This window comes from Lissotriton vulgaris, chromosome 5 (assembly GCF_964263255.1).
Source record: "Lissotriton vulgaris chromosome 5, aLisVul1.2, whole genome shotgun sequence".
In the NCBI taxonomy this organism is placed as follows: domain Eukaryota; kingdom Metazoa; phylum Chordata; class Amphibia; order Caudata; family Salamandridae; genus Lissotriton; species Lissotriton vulgaris.
Window position 1 is genome coordinate 2,034,721,723 of NC_141693.1, and position 21,094 is coordinate 2,034,742,816.

The following is a 21,094-nucleotide window of genomic DNA, read 5'->3' on the forward strand; positions in this document are numbered from 1 at the left end:
CGTCAGCGGTCTAGCCCTGTGTACATGTTCCTGTTCCCCGTCAGTGGTCTAGCCATGTTTACATGTTCCTGTTCCCAGTCAGCGGTCTAGCCATGTGTACATGTTCCTGTTCCCCGTCAGCAGTCTAGCCCTCTGTACATGTTCCTGTTCCCCAGCAGCAGTCTAGCCACGTGTGCACGTTCCTGTTCCCCGTCAGCGGTCTAGCCCTGTGTACATGTTCCTGTTCCCCAGCAGCAGTCTAGCCGTGTTTACATGTTCCTGTTCCCCATCAGGGGTCTAGCCATGTGTACATATTCCTGTTCCCCACCAGGGGTCTAGCCGTGTATACATGTTCCTGTTCCCCGTCAGCGGTCTAGCCGTGTTTACATGTACCTGTTTCCCATCAGCGGTCTAGCCCTGTGTACATGTTCCTGTTCCCCGTCAGCAGTCTAGCCGTGTTTACATGTTCCTGTTCCCCAGCAGCGATCTAGCCACGTGTACACGTTCCTGTTCCCCATCAGCGGTCTAGCCCTGTATACATGTTCCTGTTCCCCGTCAGCGGTCTAGCCGTGTTTACATTTTCCTGTTCCCCAGCAGCGATCTAGCCACGTGTACACGTTCCTGTTCCCCGTCAGCGGTCTCGCCCTGTGCACATGTAACTATTCCCCAGCAGCAGTCTAGCCGTGTTTACATGTTCGTGTTCCCCAGCAGCGGTCTAGCCGTGTGTACATGTTCCTGTTCCCCAGCAGCGGTCTAGCCGTGCTTACATATCCCTGTTCCACAGCAGCGGTCTAGCTGTGTGTACATGTTCCTGTTCCCCATCAGCAGTCTAGCCGTGTGTACATGTTCCTGGTCGCCATCAGCGGTCTAGCCGTGTGTACATGTTCCTGTTCCCCTTCAGCGGTCTAGTCCTGTGTACATGTTCCTGTTCCCCATCAGCGGTTTAGCCCTGTGTACATGTTCCTGTTCCCCAGCAGCGGTCTATGCCTGTGTACATGTTCCTGTTCCCCAGCTGCGGTCCAGCCCTGTGTACATGTTCCTGTTCCCCAGCAGCGGTCTAGCCCCTGCTAGTCCCTCCGCTGGCCGGGAGTCGGGAGTCATCTCGTCTCCCGGTCCACGCGCTTTCTCTGGGCAATTTTCGACGGCCCCCCAGAGGCAGAATCGTCGGTAAAAGAACCTACCAGCGTCAGATGATGTGAGGCTCCGGTGGAATGTGTTTTGCTCTCTCTGGAGCGTCTGCACAGGCCTTACTCTGTTGCGACTTCTCCGGGAAGATAATCCAGCGAGGGGTAAGATGGCGGTCGGAGTCCACCTTTGACAAGAGAAGGCTCGAACCCTCTGAACAACGTGGCCTCCACAGACGCTTTGGACACACCAGCACCTTGAGGAACGCAGCAGTGAGCCCAGCAAAGCGTGCTCGGAGTTTCTGGAGCCAGTGGAGTCTGCGGCGCTGTACATCCTCAATGCCTGACATCAACAATGCAGCGAGGGACAAGATGGCGGCCGGAGCCCGCCCGTGATGAGACAGCCCGACCCCTCTGAGAAACATCGCGGCTACAGACACACCGGAGCCTTGAGGATCACAGAGGTGAGCCCCGCGTAGCGCGCTCGGGGTTCCTGGAGGCGGTGGAGTCTGCGGCGCTTTACATCCTTAATGCCTGACTTTAACATGGCGGCCGAAATTGCCCTCAAATGCGCCTGGAGCTGAAGCTGCGTGTCGACCCTGCTCTCTTGGCTACAGAAGGGATCTTTGCAGCACAACACTCCGGAATAGAGAGCGTGTTCCAGCGTCGGAATTTGGTTGGAGGTGCATGGGCATAATATCACTGCCCTAACTTGTGTAGCTGGCCCCGAAATTGGAGTTTTCGGTTGCAAACACCAGTGAGCAAGGTAGCGACTGCCCCGAACTGTCTGGTTGCGGATTACCCTAAATTTCAATTTGTGACTTCCCAGAGGCTGGTTGCTGAACCTTTACAAGCACCCTTACAAGCAGGCATCAGGCCGGACAGGGTACTCCTATAAGACGCTTTGGAGAATCGTATGACCACAATTACAGCTCCCGGTATGGGAAACTCCTGAGGCATTGCAATTGTGGACCACAGTCTCTCGTGGACTTCTTTACTTTTCCCTTTGTCCTGCCCGCCATTTTGCTGCTGTTCTCGGCCGTTTCTTCCCTGGTCCCCGACCCGTCATCTTGTCCATTCCCTCGTCTTTTTACCCTTTTCCCTCTTTTCCCCCTTGAGGATCGTCAAATGTTTCTTCCTCTCTCTGTTTTGCCTTTTCTCCATACCCTCGAATGCCTCCCACCCTCCCTTGGTGTTGTGACTACGTCCCCCCTCCGACCCCACTTAATGGAACTCTGTCTGAGGAAATCTCCTATGTTTGTATATTTATGTATATAGGGATAACTCTAATCACTAGTATGCGCAGTAGACCTTTGTACCATCTACCATTCCTATGTGACCCTTAGAGTATATCCAGTCATATCCCTTCCCTATGTATATAGAGATAACTCTAATCACCAGTATATGCGGTTGACCTTTGTACTACCTACCATTCCTATGTGACTCTTAGAGTATATCCAGTCATATCCCTTCCCTATGTATATAGAGATAACTCTAATCACCAGTATATGCGGTTGACCTTTGTACTATCTACCATTCCTATGTGACTCTTAGAGTATATCCACTTGTATCTCCTCCTTGTGTGACTTTACATCTTGTACAGTTGCAATTTGTTCTGTTTGTATCTGTTTGTTCCTGTTCCCCACCAGCGGTCTAGCCGTGTGTACATATTCCTGTTCCCCACCAGCGGTCTAGCCGTGTGTACATGTTCCTGTTCCCCGTCAGCGGTCTAGCCGTGTTTACATGTTCCAGCTCCCCATCAGCGGTCTAGCCATGTGTACATGTTCATGTTTCCCATCAGCGGTCTAGCCCGGTGTACATGTTCCTCTTCCCCGTCAGCAATCTAGCCCTGTGTACATGTTCCTGTTCCCCAGCAGCGGTCTAGCCAAGTATACACGTTTCTGTTCCCCGTCAGCGGTCTAGCCCTGTGTACATGTTCCTGTTCCCCAGCAGCGGTCTAGCCGTGTTTACATGTTCCTGTTCCCCAGCAGAGGTCTAGCCGTGTGTACATGTTCCTGTTCCCCATCAGCAGTCTAGCCGTGTGTACATTTTCCTGGTCGCCATCAGCGGTCTAGCCGTGTGTACATGTTCCCGTTCCCCATCAGCCGTCTAGCCCTGTGTACATGTTCCTGTTCCCCGTCAGCGGTTTAGCCAGGTGTACATATTCCTGTTCCCCGTCAGCGGCCCTGTGTACATGTTCTTGTTCCCCATCAGCGGTCTAGCCCTGTGTACATGTTCTTGTTCCCCGTCAGCGGTTTAGCCCTGAGTACATGTTCTTGTTCCCCGTCAGCGGTTTAGCCATGTGGACATGTTCCTGTTCCCCATCAGCGGTCTAGCCGTGTGTACATGTTCCTGTTCCCCGCCAGCGGTCTAGCCGCGTTTACATGTTCCTATTCCCCGTCAGCGGTCTAGCCATGTGTACATGTTCCTGTTTCCCATTAGCGGTCTAGCCCTGTGTACATGTTCCTGTTCCCCGTCAGCGGTCTAGCCCTGTGTACATGTTCCTGTTCCCCAGCAGCGATCTAGCCATGTGTACACATTCCTGTTCCCCGTCAGCGGTCTAGCCCTGTGTACATGTTCCTGTTCCCCAGCAGCGGTCTAGCCGTGTTTACATGTTCCTGTTCCCCAGGAGCGGTCTAGCCGTGTGTACATGTTCCTGTTCCCCATCAGCAGTCTAGCCGTGTGTACATGTTCCTGGTCGCCATCAGTGGTCTAGTCGTGTGTACATGTTCCTGTTCCCCTTCAGTGGTCTAGCCCTGAGTACATGTTCCTGTTCCCCATCAGCGGTTTAGCCCTGTGTACATGTTCCTGTTCCCCGTCAGCGGTCTAGCCCTGTGTACATGTTCCTGTTCCCCGTCAGCGGTGTAGCCCTGTGTACATGTTCCTGTTCCCCAGCAGCAGTCTAGCCGTGTTTACATGTTCCAGTTCCCCATCAGCGGTCTAGCCACGTGTACATATTCCTGTTCCCCACCAGCGGTCTAGCCGTGTGTACATATTCCTGTTCCCCACCAGCGGTCTAGCCGTGTGTACATGTTCCTGTTCCCCGTCAGCGGTCTAGCCGTGTTTACATGTTCCAGCTCCCCATCAGCGGTCTAGCCATGTGTACATGTTCATGTTTCCCATCAGCGGTCTAGCCCGGTGTACATGTTCCTCTTCCCCTTCAGCAATCTAGCCCTGTGTACATGTTCCTGTTCCCCAGCAGCGGTCTAGCCAAGTATACACGTTTCTGTTCCCCGTCAGCGGTCTAGCCCTGTGTACATGTTCCTGTTCCCCAGCAGCGGTCTAGCCGTGTTTACATGTTCCTGTTCCCCAGCAGAGGTCTAGCCGTGTGTACATGTTCCTGTTCCCCATCAGCAGTCTAGCCGTGTGTACATTTTCCTGGTCGCCATCAGCGGTCTAGCCGTGTGTACATGTTCCCGTTCCCCATCAGCCGTCTAGCCCTGTGTACATGTTCCTGTTCCCCGTCAGCGGTTTAGCCAGGTGTACATATTCCTGTTCCCCGTCAGCGGCCCTGTGTACATGTTCTTGTTCCCCATCAGCGGTCTAGCCCTGTGTACATGTTCTTGTTCCCCGTCAGCGGTTTAGCCCTGAGTACATGTTCTTGTTCCCCGTCAGCGGTTTAGCCATGTGGACATGTTCCTGTTCCCCATCAGCGGTCTAGCCGTGTGTACATGTTCCTGTTCCCCGCCAGCGGTCTAGCCGCGTTTACATGTTCCTATTCCCCGTCAGCGGTCTAGCCATGTGTACATGTTCCTGTTCCCCAGCAGCGGTCTAGCCGTGTTTACATGTTCCTGTTCCCCAGGAGCTGTCTAGCCGTGTGTACATGTTCCTGTTCCCCATCAGCAGTCTAGCCGTGTGTACATGTTCCTGGTCGCCATCAGTGGTCTAGTCGTGTGTACATGTTCCTGTTCCCCTTCAGTGGTCTAGCCCTGAGTACATGTTCCTGTTCCCCATCAGCGGTTTAGCCCTGTGTACATGTTCCTGTTCCCCGTCAGCGGTCTAGCCCTGTGTACATGTTCCTGTTCCCCGTCAGCGGTGTAGCCCTGTGTACATGTTCCTGTTCCCCAGCAGCAGTCTAGCCGTGTTTACATGTTCCAGTTCCCCATCAGCGGTCTAGCCACGTGTACATATTCCTGTTCCCCACCAGCGGTCTAGCCGTGTGTACATGTTCCTGTTCCTCGTCAGTGATCTAGCCGTGTTTACATGTTCCTGTTCCCCATCAGCGGTCTAGCCCGGTGTACATGTTCTTGTTCCCCGTCAGCGGTTTAGCCCTGAGTACATGTTCTTGTTCCCTGTCAGCGGTCTAGCCCTGTGTACATGTACATGTACATGTTCCTGTTCAATTAATTGAACGGAAACCGCGAGGAGAGTAGAAGCCACGTCACCCGCACACGCGAGTTTTTCCTTGATGAAGGTGCTTTTTGCACCGAAATGCATTGGAATTCTATAAAAATGGAAGATATGAAAACGCTTTTTTGGAACATGTGATTATAACATGCTAAGATGGAATGAATAAGCCAATAAATTGAACTTTGATGAAATGATACACGAAGCTTACGGTGAAATTATTCAAATTAAACCTTCATGCTGAATATCATTCAGCCACAATACCAGTGCCTAGGGTGAGAGACCTATGGAGTAATAGGTCTGCTACACTACGAGTTACATGTTCCTGTTCCCCATCAGCGGTCTAGATGTGTTTACATGTTCCTGTTTCCCGTCAGCGGTCGATCCCTGTGTACACGTGGGTCACAGACACTTCATAAAAAGAACCCCTCAACAGTAGTAAGGTACTCATGTAATGAGATGCTACAGAACCTTTATGCAAAGAACCTCTTAATACTAGTGAAGTACTCAGATATGGGGTGTCACAGACCTTCCATACAAAGAGCTCCTTCATACAAGAGGTGGGTGTTACAGAAACTTCATACAAGGCACCCCTTAATACTAGCGAGGTATTTAGGTAATGTGGGTGTTACGGAAATAATGTGAATGACAAAGAACAAATATCCACAGAACCTTATTACACTAATGAGGCACTGAAGAATGTAGGTGTGAAGGAACCCGCATAAGCCCTTCATACGGATTCGCAACCTCCCCGTGGTGGACACCACAGCCATGGCCAGAACCGCCAGGCCTTTGAAGGAATTATCCTTCCAGGACCTATGGACCTCGACCTTACTCTGGAAGAAGCAGAGGACAATCGAGAGGAGAAAGAACAAACAGCCACAAGTACACTGGAACCACAACCATCACTACACAGATTCAGAGCCGAAGAAAGAACAAACAGCCACAAGTACACTGGAGCCACGACCATCACTACAACAGAATCAGAGCCAAACAAAGAACAAACAGCCACAAGTACACTGGAGCCACCACCATCACTACACACAATCAGAGCCAAACAAAGAACAAACAGCCACAAGTACACTGGAGCCACCACCATCACTACACAGAATCAGAGCCGCAGAAAGAACAAACAGTCACAAGTACACTGGAGCCACCACCATCACTACACAGAATCAGAGCCGCAGAAAGAACAAACAGCCACAAGTACACTGGAGCCACCACCATCACTACAACAGAATCACAGCCAAACAAGGAACAAACAGCCACAAGTACACTGGAGCCACCACCATCACTACAACAGAATCACAGCCAAACAAGGAACAAACAGCCACAAGTACACTGGAGCCACCACCATCACTACAACAGAATCAGAGCCAAACAAGGAACAAACAGCCACAAGTACACTGGAGCCACCACCATCACTACAACAGAATCAGAGCCAAACAAAGAACAAACAGCCACAAGTACACTGGAGCCACCACCATCACTACAACAGAATCAGAGCCAAACAAGGAACAAACAGCCACAAGTACACTGGAGCCACGACCATCACTACACAGAATCAGAGCCAAACAAGGAACAAACAGCCACAAGTACACTGGAGCCACCACCATCACTACACAGAATCAGAGCCAAGCAAAGAACAAACAGCCACAAGTACACTGGAGCCACCACCATCACTACAACAGACAACAGAATCAGAGCCAAACAAAGAACAAACAGCCACAAGTACACTGGAGCCACGACCATCACTACACAGAATCAGAGCCAAGCAAGGAACAAGTAGCCACAGGTACACTGGAACCACAACCATCACTACACAGATTCAGAGCCGAAGAAAGAACAAACAGCCACAAGTACACTGTAGCCACCGCCATCACTACACAGAATCAGAGCAAAGCAAAGAACAAACAGCCACAAGTACACTGGAGCCACGACCATCACTACACAGAATCAGAGCCAAGCAAGGAACAAGTAGCCACAGGTACACTGGAACCACAACCATCACTACACAGATTCAGAGCCGAAGAAAGAACAAACAGCCACAAGTACACTGGAGCCACCACCATCACTACACAGAATCAGAGCTGAAGAAAGAACAAACAGCCACAAGTACACTGGAGCCACCACCATCACTACACAGAATCAGAGCCGCAGAAAGAACAAACAGTCACAAGTACACTGGAGCCACCACCATCACTACACAGAATCAGAGCCGAAGAAAGAACAAACAGCCACAAGTACACTGGAGCCACCACCATCACTACACAGAATCAGAGCCAAACAAGGAACAAACAGCCACAAGTACACTGGAGCCACCACCATCACTACAACAGAATCAGAGCCAAGCAAGGAACAAGTAGCCACAAGTACACTGGAGCCACCGCCATCACTACACAGAATCAGAGCAAAGCAAAGAACAAACAGCCACAAGTACACTGGAACCACAACCATCACTACACAGATTCAGAGCCGAAGAAAGAACAAACAGCCACAAGTACACTGGAGCCACCACCATCACTACACAGAATCAGAGCCGAAGAAAGAACAAACAGCCACAAGTACACTGGAACCACAACCATCACTACACAGATTCAGAGCCAAACAAAGAACAAACAGCCACAAGTACACTGGAGCCACCACCATCACTACACAGAATCAGAGCCGAAGAAAGAACAAACAGCCACAAGTACACTGGAACCACAACCATCACTACACAGATTCAGAGCCAAACAAGGAACAAACAGCCACAAGTACACTGGAGCCACGACCATCACTACACAGAATCAGAGCCAAACAAGGAACAAAAAGCCACAAGTACACTGGAGCCACCACCATCACTACACCAGATTCAGAGCCAAGCAAGGAACAAGTAGCCACAAGTACACTGTAGCCACCACCATCACTACACAGAATCACAGCCAAACAAAGAACAAACAGCCACAAGTACACTGGAGCCACCACCATCACTACACAGAATCAGAGCCAAGTAAAGAACAAACAGCCACAAGTACACTGGAGCCACCGCCATCACTACGCAGAATCAGAGCCAAGCAAAGAACAAACAGCCACAAGTACACTGGAGCCACCACCATCACTACAACAGAATCAGAGCCAAACAAAGAACAAACAGCCACAAGTACACTGGAGCCACCACCATCACTACAACAGAATCAGAGCCAAACAAGGAACAAACAGCCACAAGTACACTGGAGCCACCACCATCACTACACAGAATCAGAGCCAAACAAAGAACAAACAGCCACAAGTACACTGGAGCCACCACCATCACTACACAGAATCAGAACCAAGCAAAGAACTAACAGCCACAAGTACACTGGAGCCACCACCATCACTACAACAGAATCAGAGCCAAGCAAGGAACAAACAGCCACAAGTACACTGGAGCCACCACCATCACTACACAGAATCAGAGCCAAACAAGGAACAAACAGCCACAAGTACACTGGAGCCACCACCATCACTACAACAGAATCAGAGCCAAGCAAGGAACAAACAGCCACAAGTACACTGGAGCCACCACCATCACTACACAGAATCAGAGCCAAATAAAGGAACAAACAGCCACAAGTACACTGGAGCCACCACCATCACTACAACAGAATCAGAGCCAAACAAGGGACAAACAGCCACAAGTACACTGGAGCCACCACCATCACTACACAGAATCAGAGCCAAACAAGGGACAAACAGCCACAAGTACACTGGAGCCACCACCATCACTACACAGAATCAGAGCCAAACAAAGAACAAACAGCCACAAGTACACTGGAGCCACCACCATCACTACACAGAATCAGAACCAAGCAAAGAACTAACAGCCACAAGTACACTGGGGCCACCACCATCACTACAACAGAATCAGAGCCAAGCAAGGAACAAACAGCCACAAGTACACTGGAGCCACCACCATCACTACACAGAATCAGAGCCAAACAAAGAACAAACAGCCACAAGTACACTGGAGCCACCACCATCACTACACAGAATCAGAGCCAAACAAAGAACAAACAGCCACAAGTACACTGGAGCCACCACCATCACTACACAGAATCAGAACCAAGCAAAGAACTAACAGCCACAAGTACACTGGGGCCACCACCATCACTACAACAGAATCAGAGCCAAGCAAGGAACAAACAGCCACAAGTACACTGGAGCCACCACCATCACTACACAGAATCAGAGCCAAATAAAGGAACAAACAGCCACAAGTACACTGGAGCCACCACCATCACTACAACAGAATCAGAGCCAAACAAGGGACAAACAGCCACAAGTACACTGGAGCCACCACCATCACTACACAGAATCAAAGCCAAACAAGGGACAAACAGCCACAAGTACACTGGAGCCACCACCATCACTACACAGAATCAGAGCCAAACAAAGAACAAACAGCCACAAGTACACTGGAGCCACCACCATCACTACACAGAATCAGAGCCAAACAAGGGACAAACAGCCACAAGTACACTGGAGCCACCACCATCACTACACAGAATCAGAGCCAAACAAAGAACAAACAGCCACAAGTACACTGGAGCCACCACCATCACTACACAGAATCAGAGCCAAACAAAGAACAAACAGCCACAAGTACACTGGAGCCACCACCATCACTACACAGAATCAGAGCCAAACAAGGGACAAACAGCCACAAGTACACTGGAGCCACCACCATCACTACACAGAATCAGAGCCAAACAAAGAACAAACAGCCACAAGTACACTGGAGCCACCACCATCACTACACAGAATCAGAGCCGAAGAAAGAACAAACAGCCACAAGTACACTGGAGCCACCACCATCACTACACAGAATCAGAGCCAACAAAGAACAAACAGCCACAAGTACACTGGAGCCACCACCATCACTACACAGAATCAGAGCCAAACAAAGAACAAACAGCCACAAATACACTGGAGCCACCACCATCACTACACAGAATCAGAACCAAGCAAAGAACTAACAGCCACAAGTACACTGGAGCCACCACCATCACTACAACAGAATCAGAGCCAAGCAAGGAACAAACAGCCACAAGTACACTGGAGCCACCACCATCACTACACAGAATCAGAGCCGAAGAAAGAACAAACAGCCACAAGTACACTGGAACCACCACCATCACTACAACAGAGTCAGAGCCGAAGAAAGAACAAACAGCCACAAGTACACTGGAGCCACCACCATCACTACAACAGAATCAGAGCCAAACAAAGAACAAACAGCCACAAGTACACTGGAGCCACCACCATCACTACACAGAATCAGAGCCGAAGAAAGAACAAACAGCCACAAGTACACTGGAACCACCACCATCACTACAACAGAGTCAGAGCCGAAGAAAGAACAAACAGCCACAAGTACACTGGAGCCACCACCATCACTACACAGAATCAGAGCCAAACAAGGAACAAACAGCCACAAGTACACTGGAGCCACCACCATCACTACACAGAATCAGAGCCAAACAAGGGACAAACAGCCACAAGTACACTGGAGCCACCACCATCACTACACAGAATCAGAGCCAAACAAAGAACAAACAGCCACAAGTACACTGGAGCCACCACCATCACTACACAGAATCAGAGCCAAACAAAGAACAAACAGCCACAAGTACACTGGAGCCACCACCATCACTACACAGAATCAGAACCAAGCAAAGAACTAACAGCCACAAGTACACTGGAGCCACCACCATCACTACAACAGAATCAGAGCCAAGCAAGGAACAAACAGCCACAAGTACACTGGAGCCACCACCATCACTACACAGAATCAGAGCCAAATAAAGGAACAAACAGCCACAAGTACACTGGAGCCACCACCATCACTACACAGAATCAGAGCCAAACAAGGGACAAACAGCCACAAGTACACTGGAGCCACCACCATCACTACACAGAATCAGAGCCAAACAAGGGACAAACAGCCACAAGTACACTGGAGCCACCACCATCACTACACAGAATCAGAGCCAAACAAAGAACAAACAGCCACAAGTACACTGGAGCCACCACCATCACTACACAGAATCAGAGCCAAACAAGGGACAAACAGCCACAAGTACACTGGAGCCACCACCATCACTACACAGAATCAGAGCCAAACAAAGAACAAACAGCCACAAGTACACTGGAGCCACCACCATCACTACACAGAATCAGAGCCAAACAAGGGACAAACAGCCACAAGTACACTGGAGCCACCACCACCACTACACAGAATCAGAGCCAAACAAAGAACAAACAGCCACAAGTACACTGGAGCCACCACCATCACTACACAGAATCAGAGCCGAAGAAAGAACAAACAGCCACAAGTACACTGGAGCCACCACCATCACTACACAGAATCAGAGCCAAACAAGGGACAAACAGCCACAAGTACACTGGAGCCACCACCATCACTACACAGAATCAGAGCCGAAGAAAGAACAAACAGCCACAAGTACACTGGAGCCACCACCATCACTACAACAGAATCAGAGCCAAACAAAGAACAAACAGCCACAAGTACACTGGAGCCACCGCCATCACTACACAGAATCAGAGCCGAAGAAAGAACAAACAGCCACAAGTACACTGGAGCCACCACCATCACTACAACAGAATCAGAGCCAAACAAAGAACAAACAGCCACAAGTACACTGGAGCCACCACCATCACTACACAGAATCAGAGCCAAACAAAGAACAAACAGCCACAAGTACACTGGAGCCACCACCATCACTACACAGAATCAGAGCCAAACAAAGAACAAACAGCCACAAGTACACTGGAGCCACCACCATCACTACACAGAATCAGAGCAAAGCAAAGAACAAACAGCCACAAGTACACTGGAGCCACCACCATCACTACACAGAATCAGAGCCGAAGAAAGAACAAACTGCCACAAGTACACTGGAGCCACCACCATTACTACACAGAATCAGAGCCAAACAAAGAACAAACAGCCACAAGTACACTGGAGCCACCACCATCACTACACAGAATCAGAGCCAAACAAAGAACAAACAGCCACAAGTACACTGGAGCCACCACCATCACTACACAGAATCAGAGCCAAACAAGGGACAAACAGCCTCAAGTACACTGGAGCCACCACCATCACTACAACAGAATCAGAGCCAAGCAAGGAAAAAACAGCCACAAGTACACTGGAGCCACCACCATCACTACAACAGAATCAGAGCCAAGCAAAGAACAAACAGCCACAAGTACACTGGAGCCACCACCATCACTACAACAGAATCAGAGCCAAGCAAAAAACAAACAGACACAAGTACACTGGAGCCACCACCATTACTACAACAGAATCAGAGCAAACCAAAGACCAAACAGCCACAAGTACACTGGAGCTACCACCATCACTACAACAGAATCAGAGCCAAACAAGGAACAAACAGCCACAGGTACACTGGAGCCACCACCATCACTACAACAGAATCAGAGCCAAGCCAAGAACAAACAGACACAAGTACACTGGAGCCACCACCATCACTACACAGAATCAGAGCCAAACAAAGAACAAACAGCCACAAGTACACTGGAGCCACCACCATCACTACACAGAATCACAGCCAAACAAGGAACAAACAGCCACAAGTACACTGGAGCCACCACCATCACTACAACAGAATCCGAGCCAAACAAAGAACAAACAGCCACAAGTACACTGGAGCCACCACCATCACTACACAGAATCAGAGCCAAACAAAGAACAAACAGCCACAAGTACACTGGAGCCACCACCATTACTACAACAGAATCAGAGCAAACCAAAGACCAAACAGCCACAAGTACACTGGAGCCACCACCATCACTACACAGAATCACAGCCAAACAAGGAACAAACAGCCACAAGTACACTGGAGCCACCACCATCACTACAACAGAATCAGAGTCGAAGAAAGAACAAACAGCCACAAGTACACTGGAGCCACCACCATCACTACAACAGAATCAGAGCCAAGCAAGGAACAAACAGCCACAAGTACACTGGAGCCACCACCATCACTACACAGAATCACAGCCAAACAAGGAACAAACAGCCACAAGTACACTGGAGCCACCACCATCACTACAACAGAATCAGAGTCGAAGAAAGAACAAACAGCCACAAGTACACTGGAGCCACCACCATCACTACAACAGAATCAGAGCCAAGCAAGGAACAAACAGCCACAAGTACACTGGAGCCACCACCATCACTACAACAGAATCAGAGCCAAGCAAAGAACAAACAGCCACAAGTACACTGGAGCCACCACCATCACTACAACAGAATCAGAGCCAAGCAAAGAACAAACAGACACAAGTACACTGGAGCCACCACCATCACTACAACAGAATCAGAGCCAAACAAGGAACAAACTGCCACAAGTACACTGGAGCCACCACCATCACTACAACAGAATCAGAGCCAAACAAAGAACAAACAGCCACAAGTACACTGGAGCCACCACCATCACTACAACAGAATCAGAGCCAAGCAAGGAACAAACAGCCACAAGTACACTGGAGCCACCACCATCACTACACAGAATCAGAGCCAAACAAAGAACAAACAGCCACAAGTACACTGGAGCCACCACCATCACTACACAGAATCAGAGCCAAACAAGGAACAAACAGCCACAAGTACACTGGAACCACCACCATCACTACACAGAATCAGAGCAAAGCAAAGAACAAACAGCCACAAGTACACTGGAGCCACCACCATCACTACAACAGAATCAGAGCCAAGCAAGGAACAAACAGCCACAAGTACACTGGAGCCACCACCATCACTACACAGAATCAGAGCTGAAGAAAGAACAAACAGCCACAAGTACACTGGAACCACCACCATCACTACACAGAATCAGAGCCAAGCAAGGAACAAACAGCCACAAGTACACTGGAGCCACCACCATCACTACACAGAATCAGAGCCAAGCAAGGAACAAACAGCCACAAGTACACTGGAGCCACCACCATCACTACACAGAATCAGAGCCAAGCAAAGAACAAACAGCCACAAGTACACTGGAGCCACCACCATCACTACACAGAATCAGAGCCAAACAAAGAACAAACAGCCACAAGTACACTGGAGCCACCACCATCACTACACAGAATCAGAGCCAAACAAAGAACAAACAGCCACAAGTACACTGGAGCCACCACCATCACTACACAGAATCAGAGCCAAACAAAGAACAAACAGCCACAAGTACACTGGAACCACCACCATCACTACACAGAATCAGAGCCAAACAAAGAACAAACAGCCACAAGTACACTGGAGCCACCACCATCACTACACAGAATCAGAGCCAAACAAAGAACAAACAGCCACAAGTACACTGGAACCACCACCATCACTACACAGAATCAGAGCCAAGCAAGGAACAAACAGCCACAAGTACACTGGAGCCACCACCATCACTACACAGAATCAGAGCCAAGCAAGGAACAAACAGCCACAAGTACACTGGAGCCACCACCATCACTACACAGAATCAGAGCCAAGCAAAGAACAAACAGCCACAAGTACACTGGAGCCACCACCATCACTACACAGAATCAGAGCCAAGCAAAGAACAAACAGCCACAAGTACACTGGAGCCACCACCATCACTACACAGAATCAGAGCCAAACAAAGAACAAACAGCCACAAGTACACTGGAGCCACCACCATCACTACACAGAATCAGAGCCGCAGAAAGAACAAACAGCCACAAGTACACTGGAGCCACCACCATCACTACACAGAATCAGAGCCGCAGAAAGAACAAACAGCCACAAGTACACTGGAGCCACCACCATCACTACACAGAATCAGAGCCAAACAAAGAACAAACAGCCACAAGTACACTGGAGCCACCACCATCACTACACAGAATCAGAGCCGCAGAAAGAACAAACAGCCACAAGTACACTGGAGCCACCACCATCACTACACAGAATCAGAGCCAAACAAAGAACAAACAGCCACAAGTACACTGGAGCCACCACCATCACTACACAGAATCAGAGCCGAAGAAAGAACAAACAAGCCCCCACCAGCCACCGGGCAGGTCCCTGTGAATTTAAGGGACCATACCCCATCGACAAAGACTTGGGGGCGCTCCGCAGGGGCATGTCATTATATGTTTTATTATGATTTGTAAGGAGCGCTCATGACCTGGGAGGGCACGAGGTGCCCTAGAAGCTGGGAACTGGACTGCCTGGCTGGAGCCTCCAGGCTGAACAGCCAGCTCCAGTTTCCGTCTGAATTCTAGCAGGGGGCAGGCGGCTCTGATGGGCAGAGGGAGCTTGAGGGAGGGCTTTAGAAGAGTGAAGTGAGAGAGGGCACGCTCCCCTGCAGGGGATCGGGCAAGGAGCAGGCCAGCTGGTCTGAGGTATCTGGACAGAATGTGCACCTTGGCAGTTTTAAGTAACATTAGACAATATTTATTTTGATCATCTATCAAGAACATTAAATGTATTAGTTCATTACATTTTTATAAACAGTAATGTCTTCAAATTCTACATTTTATTGTTTGCCATTCAAACTAAGATTCTATACTAAGTTTACCATTCCAAAATGGCGACAACCTCATCGCCGAATGAGTGCTTCTGGGTCTTTTGAGGAAAGTGTTTAACGCTCTGAGCTGTAGCATGCGGCCCTATGTACTCTTCTGCGTCTGAGTGACTCTGGTCATGTGGGTGGCACCCGTTAATATAGCAAGATGCTACTGTGTGTGACCTGACCTCAGGGTCAGACTGGGACACAGCATAGGCCCAGCACCAAAATAAAATAGATCCCAATTCACGAACCAGAGAGCTAGAAAAGTATTGCTATCAGGGAAATCAACTATAAAAACTGTCCGACAACTGCTAAAACCGACCCACACACTGGTCTGTCAGAACAGCCCATTGGGCACTACAAGATTGCCCTGTAGGCCAGTCCGACCCTGCCTGATCTTCGAACACACCCTAGTTCCAGCACAACAGGATATAATCTGCCATACATATGATATTTGGCATACACTTACCCGACGCCCTTTCAAGCCTCTTGTCCCAGGGGGGCCGCGTGGTCCCGGGGCACCCTGCAATATTAAACATCACTTTTAGAATCACTGATTTCAACATTCTTTATCTTAAAATACGAACATGGGCAGTGGTGACTGTGAGGCTGTGACCAGTTGGTGTGGGTCAGTCATATCCAACCCACGGATCTGACTCCGCTCAGAGGTGTAGACACGAATGCAGGCGGCTGGATGGTGGTGCAAGCCTCCCAAAATGTTCACGAAATTAAGTTGATTTTATTTCATCCATCTTCGATGGCTAAAAAGAAAACATTGAAATGGAACCTCATGGGTTCTAGGCACAAGGAGTGCTGGTGGCTCCTGAGATCCACCCGCTGCTGGTCAATGGGGCACTGTGGGGCTTCACCAGGAGGACACTGTAAGACAGTTAGCGTGCACTAGCCCGGCTCTACCCTGCCCACAGGCAGGACTAGAAGTATGTGTCAAATGCTACATGGATAGGGCGACGGACATATGATACACAGACTATACGGACAGTACAAGGGTCACATAATACACAGCCAACATGGATAGGGCCACGGTCACGATGCAGAGACCACATAGATAGGGTGATAATCCTGGACTCAAATGAACTGAGGTATTCTAGAGTCACACTGTTGCCCTGAGTTGAATTATTCTAGAGTCACACTGTTGCCCTGAGTTGGGGTATTCTAGAGTTGCACTGTTGCCCTGAGTTGGGGTATTCTAGAGTTGCACAGTTACCCAGAGCTGAGGTATTCTAGAGTTGCACTGTTGCCCTGAGCTGAGGTATTCTAGAGTTGCACTGTTGCCCTGAGTTGGGACAGGCAGGACTAGAAGTATGTGTCAAATGCTACATGGATAGGGCGACGGACATATGATACACAGACTATACGGACAGTACCAGGGTCACATAATACACAGCCAACATGGATAGGGCCACGGTCACGATGCAGAGACCACATAGATAGGGTGATAATCCTGGACTCAAATGAACTGAGGTATTCTAGAGTCACACTGTTGCCCTGAGTTGAATTATTCTAGAGTCACACTGTTGCCCTGAGTTGGGGTATTCTAGAGTTGCACTGTTGCCCTGAGTTGGGGTATTCTAGAGTTGCACAGTTACCCAGAGCTGAGGTATTCTAGAGTTGCACTGTTGCCCTGAGCTGAGGTATTCTAGAGTTGCACTGTTGCCCTGAGTTGGGGTATTCTAGAGTTGGACTGTTACTCTGTGCTGGGTTATTCTAGAGTCACACTGTTACCCAGAGCTGAGGTATTCTAGAGCCGCACTGTTACGCTGAGTTCAGGTATTCTAGAGATGCACTGTTGCCCTGAGTTGGGGTATTCTAGACTTGCACTGTTGCCCTGAGTTGGGGTATTCTAGAGATGCACTGTTGCCCTGAGTTGGGGTATTCTAGAGTTGCACAGTTACCCAGAGCTGAGGTATTCTAGAGTCGCACTGTTGCCCTGAGCTGAGGTATTCTAGAGTTGCACTGTTGCCCTGAGTTGAATTATTCTAGAGTTGCACTGTTGCCCTGAGATGAGGTATTCTAGAGTCACACTGTTGCCCTGAGTTGAATTATTCTAGAGTTGCACTGTTGCCCTGAGCTGGGGTATTCTAGAGTTGCACTGTTGCCCTGAGCTGAGGTATTTTAGAGTTGCACTGTTGCCCTGAGTTGGGGTATTCTAGAGTTGCACTGTTGCCCTAAGCTGAGATATTCTAGAGTTGCACTGCTACCCTGAGCTGGGGTGTTCTAGAGCCGCACTGTTGCCCTGAGCTGAGGAATTCTAGAGTCGCACCATTACCCTGAGCTGAGGTATTCTAGTGTTGCACTGTTGCCCTGAGTTGAATTATTCTAGAGTTGCACTGTTGCCCTGAGCTGAGGTATTCTAGAGTCGCACCGTTACCCTGAGCTGAGGTATTCTAGAGTTGTACTGTTGCCCTGAGCGGAGGTATTCTAGAGTCGCACTGGTGCCCTGAGTTGAATTATTCTAGAGTTGCACTGTTGCCCTGAGCTGGGGTATTCTAGAGTTGCACTGTTGCCCTGAGTTGGGGTATTCTAGAGTTGCACTGTTGCCCTGAGTTGATTTATTCTAGAGTTCCACTGTTACCCTGAGCTGAGTTATTGTAGAGTTGCACTGTTACCCTGAGCTGAGGTATTCTAGAGTGGCACTGTTGCCCTGAGTTGAATTATTCTAGAGTTGCACTGTTGCCCTGAGCTGGGGTATTCTAGAGTTGCACTGTTGCCCTGAGTTGGGGTATTCTAGAGATGCACTGTTGCCCTGAGCTGAGGAATTCTAGAGTAGCACTGTTGCCCTGAGCTGAGGTATTCTAAAGTCGCACCGTTACCCTGAGCTGAGGTATTCTAGAGTTGCACTGTTGCCCTGAGTTGAATTATTCTAGAGTTGCACTGTTGCCCTGAGCTGAGGTATTCTAGAGTTGCACTGTTGCCCTGAGTTGAATTATTCTAGAGTTGCACTGTTGCCCTGAGCTGGGGTATTCTAGAGTCGCACTGTTGCCCTGAGCTGAGGTATTCTAGAGCCTTGAAGACCTGGCTATTCAGACAAGCATTTTCATAATTCTCTTCCCTCTATGTTCATGTTATTGCTGATCATAGCGCCAAGCAACCAATCGGTGATAGTGCGCTCTAGAAATATTTTAATAACATAACATAACATAACATATTCTCAAGTTGCACTGTTGCCCTGAGCTGAGATATTCTAGAGTCGCACTGTTGCCCTGAGCTGAGGAATTCTAGAGTAGCACTGTTGCCCTGAGCTGAGGTATTCTAGAGTCGCACCGTTACCCTGAGCTGAGGAATTCTAGAGTTGCACCGTTACCCTGAGCTGAGGTATTCTAGAGTTGCACTGTTACCCTCAGCTGAGGTATTCTAGAGTTGCACTGTTGCCCTGAGCTGAGGTATTCTAGAGTTGCACCGTTACCCTGAGCTGAGGTATTCTAGAGTTGCACTGTTGCCCTGAGTTGAATTATTCTACAGTTGCACTGTTACCCTGTGTTGAGTTATTCTAGAGTTGCACCGTTACCCTGAGCCTGGGTATTCTAGAGCCGCACTGTTACCCTGAGCTGTGGTATTCTAGAGTTGCAGTGTTGCCCTGAGTTGAGGTATTCCAGAGTCGCACTGTTACACTGAGCTGTGGTATTCTAGAGTTGCACTGTTGCCCTGAGCTGTGGTATTCTAGAGTTGCACTGTTAACCTGAGCTGTGGTATTCTAGAGTTGCACTGTTGCCCTGAGGTGGGGTATTCTAGAGCCGCACTGTTACCCTGAGCTGTGGTATTCTAGAGTCACACTTTTACCCTGAGCTGTGGTATTCTAGAGTTGCACTGTTGCCCTGAGTTGGGGTATTCTAGAGCTGCACTGTTAACCTGAGCTGTGGTATTCTAGAGTCGCACTGTTGCCCTGAGTTGGGGTATTCTAGAGCCGCACTGTTACCCTGAGCTGTGGTACTCCAGAGTCGCACTGTTGCCCTGAGCTGTGGTATTCTAGAGCCGCACTGTTACCCTGAGTTGGGGTGTTCTAGAGCCGCACTGTTACCCTGAGCTGTGGTATTCTAGAGTTGCACTGTTGCCCTGAGCTGTGGTATTCTAGAGTCGCACTGTTGCCCTGAGCTGTGGTATTCTAGAGTCGCACTGTTACCCTGAGCTGTGGTATTGCAGAGTCGCACTGTTGCCCTGAGTTGGGGTATTCCAGAGTTGCACTGTTACCCTGAGCTGTGGTATTCCAGAGTCGCACTGTTGCCCTGGCCTGTGGTATTCTAGAGTCGCACTGTTGCCCTGAGCTGTGGTATTCTAGAGTCGCACTGTTACCCTGAGTTGGGGTGTTCTAGAGCCGCACTGTTACCCTGAGCTGTGGTATTCCAGACTCACACTGTTACCCTGAGTTGGGGTATTCTAGAGCCACACTGTTAACCTGAGCTGTGGTATTCTAGAGCCGCACTGTTATCCTGAGTTGGGGTATTCTAGAGCCGCACTGTTATCCTGAGTTGGGGTATTCTAGAGTCGCACTGTTGCCCTGAGTTGAATTATTCTAGAGTTGCACTGTTGCCCTGAGCTGGGGTATTCTAGAGTCGCACTGTTGCCCTGAGCTGAGGTATTCTAGAGTTGCACTGTTGCCCTGAGTTGGGGTATTCTAGAGTTGCACTGTTGCCCTGAGTTGATTTATTCTAGAGTTCCACTGTTACCCTGAGCTGAGTTATTGTAGAGTTGCACTGTTACCCTGAGCTGAGGTATTCTAGAGTGGCACTGTTGCCCTGAGTTGAATTATTCTAGAGTTGCACTGTTGCCCTGAGCTGGGGTATTCTAGAGTCGCACTGTTGCCCTGAGCTGAGGTATTCTAGAGTTGCACTGTTGCCCTGAGTTGGGGTATTCTAGAGATGCACTGTTGCCCTGAGCTGAGGAATTCTAGAGTAGCACTGTTGCCCTGAGCTGAGGTATTCTAGAGTCGCACCGTTACCCTGAGCTGAGGTATTCTAGAGTTGCACTGTTGCCCTGAGTTGAATTGTTCTAGAGTTGCACTGTTGCCCTGAGTTGAATAATTCTAGAGTTGCA

General features: G+C 49.3%; 1 protein-coding gene across 1 annotated transcript in view; it reads right to left on the reverse strand.

Moving 5' to 3' along the window:
* COL27A1 (collagen type XXVII alpha 1 chain) overlaps positions 1 to 21,094 on the reverse strand; it is a 1,047,548-nt gene that overhangs the window by 391,055 nt on the left and 635,399 nt on the right. The window contains exon 24 of the mRNA XM_086924958.1: positions 16,515 to 16,568. Coding sequence (XP_086781084.1) covers positions 16,515 to 16,568 — 54 coding nt within the window. The remainder of the gene's footprint in view (positions 1 to 16,514; positions 16,569 to 21,094) is intronic.